Source organism: Nycticebus coucang, chromosome 6 (assembly GCF_027406575.1).
Source record: "Nycticebus coucang isolate mNycCou1 chromosome 6, mNycCou1.pri, whole genome shotgun sequence".
NCBI lineage: Eukaryota > Metazoa > Chordata > Mammalia > Primates > Lorisidae > Nycticebus > Nycticebus coucang.
This window is the reverse complement of record NC_069785.1, coordinates 67,019,257-67,033,854: the sequence shown is the minus strand read 5'-3', so window position 1 is coordinate 67,033,854 and position 14,598 is coordinate 67,019,257. Positions and strand designations below refer to the sequence as shown.

Below are 14,598 nucleotides of genomic sequence, written 5' to 3'. Positions count from 1 at the left end.
CAAACATCAATGGCTCTAAATGTTCTAAATCAATCTCTCTCTTTCAAGCCTTTTTGGAAATCAGTAGGAGCTGGAACATACGCTATCATAAATTCATTATTTTCCAAAGTCTTTAGGGGCTTCACACTTCAAAGTCTCTAAGGATACCCTTTTCTCCATTATTTCACAATGAACTTGCACCTCACAGCTAAGAATAACATCAGCAACAACAGACATTTATTGAGTATTTACTATATATTAGGCACTGTGCTGAGTGCTTAACCTCCTTTATCTTATTTAATCCTTGCAATAACCCTATGAGGTCAACCTATTATTTACTTCCACATTACAGATAAGAAAAACGAGGCTTCCTTGACTATATTTTCTGCTCTTCTGCTCTCAAAGTCCTAAACCCTTAGATACTCATTCCAAATTTAGGTTCCTGTCAGTTTGTTCACAAAGAGAAAAAATATTTCTGGACATCAAAGAAAAAATACCACATTTACTGTTCCCTTAAAAAGTTTTGGGACATTTCATTTTCACTATTGAGAGGGAAGCATGCTCTACAATAGTGGATCTCAAACTTTAGTGTGAACCACAATTAATGGGACTGCTAATGTAATTGCTTAAAGTCTCAAGCCGAGAATTTCTGACTTTGGAGCCTGGTATGAGGTCTGAGATTCAAATTTTTAACAAGTTCCCAGATACTGAGGATATGGGTTCCAGTGCTTTATATGAAGGGAAAAAATGTAATCCCAACCTAGCTTACCTATCACCTCAAATGAAAACACTTTTCTAAAGAGTACTTTCAAAAAGACACCTCCTGCCTGGCCGCCTGTAGCTCAGTGGCTAGGCCGCTGGCCACATGGTCCCAGGCTGGTGGCCTGCTAAAAAAAAAAAAAAAAATAGCTGTGCATTGTGGCAGGCGCCTATAGTCCCAGCTACTCGGGTGGCTGAGGCAAGAGAATCGCTTGAGCCCAAGAATTTTAGGTTGCTATGAGCTATGTCACCACAGCCCTCTACAGAGGGTGACAAAGTGAGACTCTGTTTCAATTAAAAAAAAAAAAGAGACACTTCCAAGTCTGAAAGCTAAGAGATTGCCCCCTACTTAATGAAGTCTTCAATGTCAACAGTGACATTAAGGCAACGAAAATCGAGAAAAAAAAATAAATAAAGAAGAGAATGCTTGTAAACTTTGCTCAAGAACCTCTTATCATTCACATTTTACTTCTTCAGTCTGAAAAAGTCTTTCTTTTGGACTTTGTTGAGCAAGAGAGATTCCAGAAGAAAAAGGAAGTTGAGTTTTTTGTAATACCAATCCCCAAGTCAAAGATGGGATCTTAAAACATAATAGAATTTTGTACTATAAACAAAACCTCAAAATGCTCTAAATTCCTCCTGTCTCTCTTCTGTCACACTATCCATTATCTCAAAAGAGCTATTTATCTTACCCAAGACTGATCCAAAGTCTACAACTTCTTAGGCAGCTTAAATATTGATTAAGTCAATGTCATTTTGAATGAATGACTTTAGGGAATAGGATTTGCTAAAAATGTATCCTCAGACAGCCAGGGAAGCTTCTTGTGTGGGTGCTCTCAACCATGACTAAACTGTACCAAGAGAAGTATATTTTAAAATATTAATATGGTCTGTCACCTTCCTGATGCTAATGCTCCCAGGCCCACCCCAATGGCACAATAGGGAAATTAACTGAAGAGAAAGGCAATTTTCCCTCTGCTCTGTACTTTCAAATGCTCTTCCCTCTACAGGTTTGCCATGCACAGACTCATTCTATACATATACACAGAGACGGAATATGCTCACACACACAAATAACTCTCTGCAGGAACCAAAAATCAAAGCCTAACCCCATGGTTTTTAAGTGAACAAGTCCAATTTCCTTCTTTGTAGCTCCTGACACATGCTGGCTGGGAGCTGTCTGGATTTTTTCTGCCTTGTTCCTGCACCAGAAGGCTCTGCACTGCAGGTCAGGAGATGATAAGGAAATGAACAGTGTAATTTCCAAGGCCTCTGAACACGGCCTTGTCAGCAGCTCTGGAGGCGGGTTACTCAAGCATGGCTTGAAGAGCAAAAACCACAGAGAGGAGGGTTCAGACAGTCAGCAGTGGCAGGATCTCAGCTGTGTATGTTACTGCCACCTCCAGCCTGAAAGCCCAAGCCCTGCTGCCTCTCTGGATGAGCTCTGATGGCATAAGCTCTTATACCCAAATGGCAAAAATACAAGTTCACACTGGGGGAGGAAGATTAAGGACTTGGACTTAGGTTTTCCATGCATTCTTGCATAGAAACAAAAACACTTACTGCTCTTCCAGCATCCATGAGACTGCATATGCTGGCAAACCCAAACTAACATCTATTCAACATACCTAACCTCACAAAACAATTAGTGCTCTTCCAGCATCCATGAAACGCATATGCTGGCAAACCCAAACTAACATCTATCCACTCACACTGGGAATACGGCCAGAAAGGACACTAAATTCATATGAAATATGAAATTCAACAGGCCACTTCAATATCCTTTGAAGCTGATTTTTGGTCTCCCCCCCACCAAACTAAAAATATCCGGGGCTTTAGAACACATCACCAGCATGCAAATTTTCTAACCTAAGTTTGGCACTTCTAAACACAGTGCTAAAAGTCTAACCCAACCTGTTTATTCATACTGGGCTTCCTGCATACTGGAATGTTGTTATATTTCAGTCAATTGTTGCCTAGGGCAGACATACATACTTCAATTCAAATCATGTTTTTGTTTTTCTTTTATTGAATGCTTCCTATATGCCAGGTGCTGTTTTGTTTAATATGAATTGACTAATATTTTTTTCTTTTTTTGAGACAGAGTCTCACTTTCTTGCCCCCAGTAGAGCACAGTGGCATTATAGCTTACAGTAACCTCAAACTCTTGAGCTTAAGCGTTTCTCTTGCCCCAGCCTCCAGAGTAGCTGGGACTACGGGCGCCCACCACCATGCCCAGTTGTTTTTTGTAGAGACAGGGTCTCACTCTTGCTCAGGCTGGTCTCTAACTCCTAAACTCAGACAATCCACCCACCTTGGCCTCACAGAGTGCTAGGATTACACATCGTGAGCCACAGCCCCCAGCCTTGAATTGACTTAATCTCATTACACCTTATTGGTTTCCTCATTTTGCAGATGAGAAAAATAAAGAAGAGTGATTAAATAACTTGGTTAATAAGCAGCAGGGCTGGGATACAAACCCAGGTAGTCTGGCTCCAGTGCTTATACTCTCTTGAGACAAAGTCTCACTCTGTTGCCCAGCCTAGAGTGCTGTGACATCAGTCTAGCTCCTAGCAACCTCAAACTCCTGGGTTAAAATGACCCTCTTGCCTCAGCCTCCAAGTAGCTAGCACTACAGATGCCCACCACAATCTTAGCTAATTTTTCTATTTTTAGTAGAGATACTGTTTCATTCATGCTCTGACTGGTCTTAAAAACTCCTGAGCTCAAGGGATCCTCCCTCCTCAGCCTCCCATAATGCTAGGATTATAGGCATGAGCCACTGTACCTGGCCAGTGCTTTCTTATACTCTTAACCACAAAATTATATGTAAGAGTTGATGAGAAATTTAAAATTCAAGTTTAGAAGATTGGTGTTTTATTTTTATTCTGTTTTTTTATAGAAACAGATGCCATTGGGTGATCATAGTTCACTGCGACCGCTAATTCGCAGGCTCAAATGACCTTCCCATCTCAGCCTCCTAAGTAGCTAGGACTACAGGCATACACCACATATCTGGCTAATTTTTGTTTTGTTTTGATTTTTTTTAAGACACAGACTCACTTTGTCAACCTTGGTAGAGTGTGGTGGCATTGCTCACAGCAACCTCAAGCTCTTGGGCTCAAGTGATCCTCCTGCCTCAGCCTCCCAAGTAGCTAGGACTAAGGCACCTGCCACAACGCCCAGCTATTATTATTTTTTTTTTTTTGAGACACAGTCTCAAGCTGTTATCCTGGGTAGAGTGTGTGGCATCATAGCTCACAGCAACCTCCAACTCCTGGGCTTAAGCGATTCTCTTGCCTCAGCCTCCCAAATAGCTGGGACTACAGGTCCCTGCCACAATGCCTGGCTATTTTTTGGTTGCAGCCGTCATTGTTGTTTAGCGAGCCCTGGGCTGCATTCGAACCCGCCAGCTCAGGTATATGTGGCTGGGGCCTTAGCCACTTGAGCCATAGGTGCCGAGCCATGCCCAGCTACTTTTAGAGATGGGGGTCTCACCCTTGTTCAGGCTGGTAATTTTTGTATTTTTTTTGTAGAGATAGGGATCTTACTATATTGTCCCATGGAGCTTTCCAAAGTGCTTAGACTACAGACAAAAGCCACCATGCCCCAACTGAAGGCTGGTGTTTTAAATGTGATATGACTACCAATGCCTATCTTACAAAGAAAATGCACAAATATTCTCTAATGTATATAGCAATTATCTGAAGAGACTTCTAAAGTGCAGATTTTTGGGAACCTTATCCCCAAAACGTTTTTAGCAGATTTAGGTTAGGGGCCAAGAACTTCATTTTTGACACTGTGGTGATATGATGCAGATAATTTTATGGGACATACTTGTAGCAACTCCACCCTAGATGTAACTGTAAGCTCCTCAAAAAGCAGGAACCATCTCTGTTGGTTGATATATTCACCAGACTATATCAAGCACCAAGTAAAGTACCTAAAATCTAAATGCACTCAGTTAATGTACTGAATGATGGAAAGTGTTAACAGTATCCAACAGTTATCCTCTCTTTACAAAATACTTAATAATTTTCACAACGCATTTGAAAGTGCTATTAGTGATGTGCCCACGTAAGAAGCACTAAAACAGGGGTTTTTCTTACCCGTCACTGCCAAATACAGAAGGAACTGTATTTGAACTCTCAATAACCACAATGAAAACTTGAGTGAATGAAATATTCCAGAACACAAATGCACACATATACCTTAAGTAGTCAAGCTCAAAGTACCTGTTTAAAAGTAACTTTCCTCCAGGAGTGGATTAACAAGCTGTGGTATATGTATACCATGGAATACTATTCAGCCATTAAAAAGATGGAGAATTTCCATCTTCTATATTAACCTGGATTGAGGTAGAACACATTATTCCTAGTAAAGCATCACAAGAACGGAGAAGCAAAAATCCAATGTACTCAATTCTAATATGAAGGCAATACATGGGGGGTAGGGGAATGGGGGAGGGGGAGAGGTTAGAAGAGGGAAGAGAATGGGGGATCATGTGTATGACACACCTCTTGGGGGCGGCACACAATTATAAGAGGGACTTTACCTAAAAAAAGAAATAGAGGCTGGGCTCGGTGGCTCACACCTATAATCCTAACATTCTGGGAGGCTAACGCTGGTAGACTGTCTGAGGTCATTAGTTTGAGACCAGCCTGAGCTACAGCAACACCCTGTCTCTAAAAATAGCTAGGGTGTTGTGGTGGGCACCTATGGTCCCAGCTACCAGGCAGGCTGAGGCAAGAGAATCACTTGAGCCACTTGAGTTAAGATGCCACGGCACTCTATCAGGGGTGGCAAGGTGAGACTCTGCCTCCAAATAAATAAAAGTAACTTTCCTTCTTTATACTTTATAACAGGATGGGTTTAGCACCAACTGTAAATGGTTATTCTTTGCAAATATCATCACTTTACCTAAGAACCCTAAACTCAAAGATCCTTTGCTTACTGAGTATCTACAATGCTAAAGTAACTATGAAAAACAAGTGAAAGGAATCTTGGATTATGTGGGCATTTCTAAGGTACCCTTAAAGTGGGAAAATGGGGAATCCCTCGTGACAGTTTAGATTTGTTAAAAATCCCAAAGTAACAACATACCATAAGAATTTTGGTGTCTAGAAACCTGGCTTCTATGCTTGGCTTTGCCACTAACTGTGAGATCCTGGGCAAGTCACATGACCTCCTTGATCTTTGTTTCCTCTACCAAATGAGGAAACTGGACAAGATAATCTTTCTCTGGGCCCTCCATTAATTATAACACCCAGAAGAGAAACAGAGCAGCTGAATGAAAAAATAAATTAAGCTAACAGATAGAGAATGGAACTCTGTCCCACATAAATACCAACTTCTTTTTTATTTTTTTCCATGAAGGAAAATACTTGAAGGTATTTGGCTTAGGAAACAAGGTTGACTGCTACGCCATCAATAGCCAAGAAAAAACAGCTAGTGAAAGAGGAAGGCATTTGAGAAAGCTTTGGATTAGAAGGAATAAAAGAGACCTGACCTTGCTTGGGCAATGAAGAATTGCAACACAAGAGAACTGAGCTAGAAGGTACAAACTAGGGCAAGAATACAAAACCAAGGGCAAAAGAAGATGCTCTTAGAACACAGGTTATAATAACAAACATGATCAGAGGCAGAAGAGCAAAAAGAACACTTGAACACCTTCTTTGTATCCTAAACTAATGGCGAAGTGGTAAATACATGCAGCATTCTGAAAGCAGAAGCTGACACACAAACATGGGGAAAGCACAGTGCAGCGTTCCTACATTGCATGATCAAAAGCAGCAGCTAAAGAGAGGTAGGTGAGGGGGAGCTTCTGGTTGCAAACTTCTAAATCCTTTAACCACTAGAGCCTACTGGTTCTTTATATGATTTGAAAAAAAAAAGGAGTCTCACCTTAAACTCCTCGTTATAAACCCTGACAGAGTCAGCACAGGTAGATGGCTGTCATCTGTGGTTTGTCAATTCCCTTTTTCTTGCCTGTCAGAGTGGTGACACAAGCACTGAGCTCAGGACACTTCGACAGGCTCCCTCCCTTCTCCTTACCTCCCCTACCACCCCTAACAACCCATCAATCAAACCAAAGGCAAGGGAACAGGCAGGAGCCAGAAGGCTCTGTCTTGTTTATTCCTCAACATTCCCTCCCCCATGTATATCTCTTTAGCTGGCAGGAAGTATGAGGCAGGAGCATTCAATAACAATTCAGGGCAGCAGCAGTTGCTAAGAGCCATCTCTGGTCTCTTCTAGAACTCTGGTAAACAGCTCAGGGAGCACTGCCAGAGAGAGGTATAGTAGAGCAAAACTGGGATCCTATGAAGGTAAATCCACATCCTTGTCTAACAAAAACCTCCCTAGGCCATAGTGTGATATCTACCTTGATAAGAGAGAAGACCCTGAAATAGATAATTTGACTATTCAATTGTTCCTTATTAGCTAGCAGTCAACCTTCTACCCTGTATCACAGACTTGATTATTTTCTCTCCTATTTCCAAGGGAAAGGAGACTTTAGTCAAGACATTTTCCAAATCTTACGAGTATTCCCTCTTTATGACAGTTCCCAGTTTAGATTGTACAATTCCTAGATTCTATCAAAACATCTGTTTTGCTGTTTTGGTTTTGTTTGCTGTCCCTACATAGAAGGAACATTCCCAACTAGTTATGCCATAGGCAAACCCATTTCTCAGAAAACCTTAAGAGGTTTTCAAATACTTTGTTTATAAATTATAGCACTCATTGTCAAACAGTAAATGAGCACCCATTACACCCTAAGCCCTTTTGTTTCTCAAAAGCTGCTCCACTCCAAGCTCCTTTTCTTTCCTTTTAACTTGTCTCTTCCCCTCCTCCCATTCCAGAAGAGTTCTCTCCCCGCACAGCTTATTTTCATCTCCTAGCAACTTTTAAACATTTCTTTATATAATTATTTATTCCAATGGCCAAAGACAATATGGAAAGGACACCCCCACAACCAGACAGCCCCAAAGGGTTGAGGGAACAGGGGAAGTGATGGAGAAAGCAGGCTTTTGCTTATGGTAACATCAAACTGCACAGCAAATTTTCTGCTTCTGAAAGTACTTGCCAGGCCGGGCGCAGTCGATCATGCCTATAATCTTAGCACTCTGGGAGGCAGAGGTGGATAGATTGCTTGAGCTCACAAGTTCAAGACCAGCCTGAGTAAAAGTGAGACCCCCATCTCTACTAAAAACAGAAAAAAACTGAGGCAAGAGGATTGCTTGAGCCCGAGTTGGAGTTTGCTATAAGCTATGATGGCATGGCACTCTATCCAGGGTGATAGCTTGAGACTGTCTCAAAAAAAGAAAAGCATTTGCCAGCAATTTTATCTATTTTCCAAAAACTGAAGAACAATCTCTCTTCCTTATCATTCCACTGCCCCGTCCTCAATCTCCTTGAAAGGCAAGGCTAATATATAAGATAGCAAAGCAACATCATCGTCGTCGTCATCATTATCATCGTCATTATATATTTTTTTCAGAGTCTCATCATCATTATTATATATTTTTTGAGACAGAGTGTTAATCTGTTATCCTGCGCAGAGTGGGGTGGTGTCATCATAGCTCACAGCAACTTCAAACTCTTGGGCTCAAGCCATCTTCTTGATTCAGCTTCCTGAGCAGCTGGGACTACAGGCGCCCACCACAACACCCAGGTAATTTTTCTATTTTTAGTAGAAATGGGGTCTTGCTCTCATTCAGGCTGCTCTTGAACTCCTGAGCTCAAGCAATTTACCTGCCTCAGGCTCTCAAAGTGCTAGGATTACAGGCAAGAGCCACCATGCCCAACTCAAAGCAACATTATTATTTTTTTTGTGGTTTTTGGCCAGGGCTGGGTTTGAACCCGCCACCTCCGGCATATGGGACCGGCGCTACTCCTTGAGCCACAGGCGCCACCCTCAAAGCAACTCCCTGACTCCCTTGCACCAAGGTGCATTTATATTTTTTTTTTAAAGAGATGGGGTCTTGTTTTGTTGCCCAGGCTATAGTGCAGTGGGATCATCATAGCCCAGTTTAACCTAAAACTCCTAGGCTCAAGCAATCCTCCTGCCTCAGCCTCCCGAGTGGCTGGATCTACAGACATGTACCACCCATGCCCAGGTAACGTTTTAATTTTTTATAAGGACAGGTCTTGTTATGTTGCCTAGGCTCATCACAAACCTCCCAATTCGTCCTCCCAAAATTTTAGGATTACAGGGATGAGCCACCATGCTTAGTCCCAAGGGTTATTCTTAGCCAAATATATTGCATCTTTTAGCCCAATTATAATCTGAAAGGTAGTCAACCAACCAGTCCCTGAATCCATAAGAGAAAATGGGTTCCATTTGCTACTTCACTGAAGACAATCATGGACATGTATGAAGCTCCAGCCTGGGCCTGCCAAACAACGACAACTACAACCAAAAAATAGCTGGGCATTGTAACAGGTGCCTGTAGTCCCAGCTACTTGGTAGGCTGAGGCAAGACAATCACTTAGGCCCAGAAGTTGGAGGTTGCTGTGAGCTATGATGCCACAGCATTCTACCCAGGGTGATAGCTTGAGGCTCTGTCTAAAAAAAAAAAAATTTCAATATGAAGCTAAGCAATATTAATCCTTTCACCCACAGACTGTGCTTAGAAGACTGCTACATAAGCCAAGTTCTCTTAAAAAACAAAACAAAACAAAACAAAAACAACAACAACAAAATCAGGGCCTGGCATGGTGGTTCATGCCTGTAATCCTAACACTCTGGGAGGCTGAGGCAGGTGGACTGCCTAAGCTCACAGGTTCAAGACCAGCTAAACCAGAGCGAGGCCTGGTCTCTAAAAATAGCTGGGTGTTGTGGTGGGTGCCTGTAGTCCCAGCTACTTGGGAGGCTGAGACAAGAGAATCACTTAAGCCCAAGAGTTTGAGGTTGCTTTGATGCCACAGCACTCTACCAAGGAGGAGAAAGTAAAACTCTGTCTCAAAAAAAAAGCAACAACAACAACGGGCGGCGCCTGTGGCTCAGTGAGTAGGGTGCCGGCTCCATATGCCAAGGGTGGCGGGTTCAAACCCAGCCCCGGCCAAACTGCAACAAAAAAATAGCTGGGCGTTGTGGCGGGTGCCTGTAGTCCCAGCTGCTCGGGAGGCTGAGGCAAGAGAATCGCGGAAGCCCAAGAGTTAGAGGTTGCTGTGAGCCGTGTGACGCCACGGCACTCTACCTGAGGGCGGTACAGTGAGACACTGTCTGTACCAAAAAAAAGCAACAACGGCCCGGCACCTGTGGCTCAAGTGGCTAAGGCGCCAGCATACCTGAGCTGGAGGGTTCAAATCCAGCTCGGGCCCACCAAACAACAATGCCGGCTTCAACCAAAAAAAAAAAATAGCCCGGTGTTGTGGCAGGTGCCTATAGTCCCAGCTACTTGGGAGGCAGAGGCAGGAGAATCACTTGAGCCAAGGAGTTGGAGGTTGCTGTGAGCTGTGATGGTACAGCACTCTACCCAGGGCAACAGCTTGAGGCTCTGACTCAAAAAAAAAAAAAAAAAGCAACAAAAAAACCCCCAGGAAAATAAAGGCCACCCTTGGAAGTACTTTTCAGCACAGAAAGAACAATGGCTATTATGAACATGGAAATATGGCAAGAGATTCCTGAAACTAGATGTAGGGCACAGTAACCTGGTTTTCCCAGGTCTCTTTAAAACAGTATTATCCATCTGTACCCCAGAGAGAATGGTAAATGACAGGCAGTACAGGATGAACCATGCCAGTAACCAGCTGGAACTTGACTCTGCTGAAGTGGACTATAGCATCTGCCACCTAAACACAGGCAGCCTCCCTGGCAGCTGCCACACAGCCCTATTACCAGAGATGCCCAGATGTTGCTAAGAGCTACAGACATGTCAAAGACAAAGACCAAAATCTTTGGTACAGTAAAGGAAGCACAAGCTATCACTTGCACCAATCCAGGAATTAAGAGGGTAGCACCACCCAAACATAAATAAATAAGCCTTTATTTATTAACATTTACATATGGAAATAGGTATTCCCTGATGTAGCTGATGTAATTACAGAGAAATCAATTTATATTGCATCTGCTGGGATCATCTGAAAGCACAGGGTGAGCAAAGCACAGAGCAGAAAATCAAGAGCCAATGAACAGCTCATCACTAGGCAAGCCACTTTGTAAGAAATTATAAGCTACTGAAATTTAAAGCAGCCTGAGCTGACTCCAGACTCACATCTACTCTGCTCTAGCACTGCAAGCTCATTTCCTGAGACATAAACTAAAATCATCTTCCCAGAGAAAGGACTCAGTTTTAGCTCCTCCTGGGGCTGCAAGCACCTGTCCTTCCAAGTTAAGCAGAAGGCAAGGTATCATTACATGGTTTGGCAGCTATTAAACCACCCAGAGACTTTAAGTCCTAAAAGCTGTGGAAGACACTGGCAAAGAGTTACATCTTTAGTGGCCAAAGAATTTCATTCTAAGCCAAACTTTCATAGCTACAACACTAACTCATAAGGTCTGATTAAGTACTTCATGGTACAGTCAGTACCTTCTGCACTCAAACTGTGCCCCTTTGCTCTTTGGTAGCTATCAACAGAACACTTGGTAGATAAGCCATGAAACCTAATTAACCCTTTGGTGTGTGTGTTTTTTTTTTTTTTTTTGAGACAGTCTTAAGCTGTCACCATGGGTAGAGTGCCGTGCCATCACAGCTCACAGCAACCTCCAACTCCTGGGCTAAAGTGATTCTCCTGACTCCACCTCCCAAGTAGCTGGGACTACAGGCACCCATCACAACACCCAGCTATTTTTTGGTTGTAGCTGTCATTGTTGTTTGGCAGGCCTGGGCTAGATTCGAACCCACCAGCTCAAGTGTATGTGGCTGGCACCTTAGCCACTTGAGCCGCAGGCACCAAGCCCTTTTGGTCTTTTTAGAGACCCAACAGTACCATTTACCTCATCAAGAACTCTATTCAACTTATACATATAACCATAAGCTTTGTGGTAAACTTAAGTTTATCATCTATTAAGACTCTGATGATGAAATGACCAAGCTGAGAACCAAATAAAGGTTTGATAACAGCTTCTAGCAACATGTGTCTGTGGTGGGACAAGGAGAAGAGAAGGTCTCAATTCAGACTACAGAAAATTTATTCTACCAGGTAGCTGCCCCCAACAACAGATATCCTACTCCAAAATGTCCATGCCTGTTGAAAATTAGTCTGTAGGGACTCCTCTAATTTGGAACAAAACCACATTATCATTACCAGCTGCTCTGACCTTGTAATTGGTCATTAACCACAAACTAATGAGCTTCCCACAGAGTACACATAGCATTTGGCAGTTAGTCCAGGGCAGTTCTGACTGACAGTGGGCAGCCAGATCTGGCCACCTCTTACCTTTTCAGACTTGACTTTCTTTAGTGGGCGACACTCATTCTCCCCTTCCTCTGGCTCCGGTTTAGCTCCCAAAGGATTGAGCGCTGCCCCAGGTTCAATAGTTATACTCCCAAGCGGCTCCACAGCTCCTGTATCCACCCCTGTACTTCCATCATACTGACCACCCCGTCCTCCTAAGGGAACTTGCTGGAGGACCCCAGGATCCTTTTCTGAACAAGTCCCCACTCCTTCGCTTCTCTCCTTCTTGCTCTTTGATGAGCTGTTCTCCTTCTCCTTTTTTGAGCTGGCTACACTGCGGGATGCCTTAGCCGCCTTCTCTGAACCCTTGGGAGCAATAGCAGCAACCAGACCTCCTGCATTGGCACCATCTGAACGCCCCTGCACCTCTTTCTTGCTAGCTGCCCCCTCACTTGGAGTGAACAGGGAAGTCCCTGGAGTGGGTTTGCTAGTGTCTTTGCCACTCTTATTCCTTTTGGATTTTGATTTGCCTTCCTTCCCTTGAGGACCTGGCACTGGGGTCACAAACTTGATGTTGTCTGGTAGTGTGGCCACAGCATTGGGAGCAGGTATCCCCACCTCCTTTGAGCCTGACATTTCCAGTTTCTGCTGGTCCTTTTCCAGATCGGCGTCCAGGTCAATGATGAGATTCCCTACTCCAATGTCCCATTCATCCCCACTGTCGTAAGTCTCAACCGGGTTTGCATCCACTCCTTTCCCTCCGGAGGCTCCACTGCTCAAGGACATCTTAGAGTCAACGTCCCACCTCAAGATTCAAGGCTCTTCCTTGCCCCCAGTTTTCCTATTTTCAGCTTCAGCTATGTTCTCAGACCTGCCACATTGGTCAGTATATGCCCAGTGGACAACATCATTGCTGGAAAAAGAAAATTTAAAAAACTGTTAAAAGAAACAGTACAGGCAAGGAGACAGCCTGAAATAAACTCCCACACAACACAGACCCTTCCTATGGGGCTATCACATCACAATGGACAAGACAAACAGGTACAACTGTATTTCTAACCAAGTCACATTGGATCTAGGGAAAAGTTAATTCTCACTTCATCTCCCCAGGGGAGAGTACAATATTTCCAAATGCCTGGAGATTTTGTGGTAAGTTTTAACTAAGAGTCTTTTAGAGTTACTTTCCCATTCTTGAAAAAATTATTTCCATTAAACTACCAGTTGATAATCTTCCCTCAGTCAGTACAACACAACTGTATATAACGGCATAATCACAGATTTCAACTCTAGCACAACTTTGTTCAAATCCCTTTTCTTCTTGCTATTTCTTTTACATTATTAGAGACTCAGAATATCATCTAGGCCAAAGCTTCAAATGCCCACTACTAACAGGGCAAGCCCCTACTAAAAATAGTATAGATTCCTTGTTATTCTACTATTTGGGGGGAAAGTCTAATGGCTAAAGAGAAGAGCAAAAAAAATTAAAAAAGAGAAGAGCAAGCAGAACTGAGAAAAATGTAACTTCAGGACAGAGGCAAAGACTGCAACTGGAGAAAACAATTCTCAGAGAGGACTCAACCAATCAGCTTATGTTCAGAGAAGTTAAATCAGCCTTATCAAATTCCAGGTTTCAAATTATGTCTAGTAGGCTTCAATATAGCCTTTCTGGCTTCCCACTAAAATACATACGAAGACATAGAAAAAGAGAAAAATGTTTATCCTACCAAAAATTAGATACTACTAAAAAAATCTAACACCACGATGTTGGATAACTTTTCACTTTCTCATGTAAGATTGATGGCACTCTATTAACAAATACCAAAGCCTTACACTTCATGAGTCAGAGATTGGCTGGGGGTGGGGGTTAGGGTTTATTAAAAGGGCAATTTACATTTCTCCACTGTTTCCTGACTCATGAGAACTGGGAAGAAAACCATCTAGAAAACCTGACAGCCAATATATACCATCTAGGTTTTATTTTATGATAAATCCAAAGAGTTCTGCTCTTGCTTATTTCTTTGTCTACCATCTTTCTATATCCATTAAAAATTTTTTTCAGGCAGTGCCTATGGCTCAATGAGTAGGGCACCAGCCCCATATACCAAGATGGCGAGTTCAAACCCAGCCCTAGCCAAACCGCAACAAAAAAATAGCCGAGGGCAGCGCCTGTGGCTCAGTGGGTAGGGCGCCAGCCCCATATACCAAGGGTGTGGGTTCCAACCCAGCCTTGGCGAGCTAAAACAGCAGTGGCAACTGCAACAAAAATAGCCAGGTGTCGTGGCAGGCGCCTGTAGTCCCAGCTACTCAGGAGGCTGAGGCAAGAGAATCGCTTAAGCCCAAGAGGTGGAGGTTGCTGTGAGCTGTGACGCCATGGCACTGTACCAAGAGCAACAGAGTGAGATTCTGTCTCAAAAAAAAAAATAAATAAAAATAGCCAGGCATTGTGGTGGACGCCTGTAGTCCCAACTACTTGGGAGGCTGAGGCAACAGAATTGCCTAAGCCCAAGAGCTGGAGGTTGC

At 43.1% G+C, this 14,598-nt stretch overlaps 1 protein-coding gene across 2 annotated transcripts in view; it reads right to left on the bottom strand.

Annotated features, from left to right (window-relative positions):
- Positions 1–14,598, bottom strand: part of ZNF609 (zinc finger protein 609) — a 261,907-nt gene that overhangs the window by 206,525 nt on the left and 40,784 nt on the right. For both annotated transcript variants that reach the window (XM_053593202.1, XM_053593203.1), the window contains exon 2: positions 12,121–12,991. In XM_053593202.1, coding sequence (XP_053449177.1) covers positions 12,121–12,864 — 744 coding nt within the window. In that variant the 5' untranslated portion in view covers positions 12,865–12,991. The remainder of the gene's footprint in view (positions 1–12,120; positions 12,992–14,598) is intronic.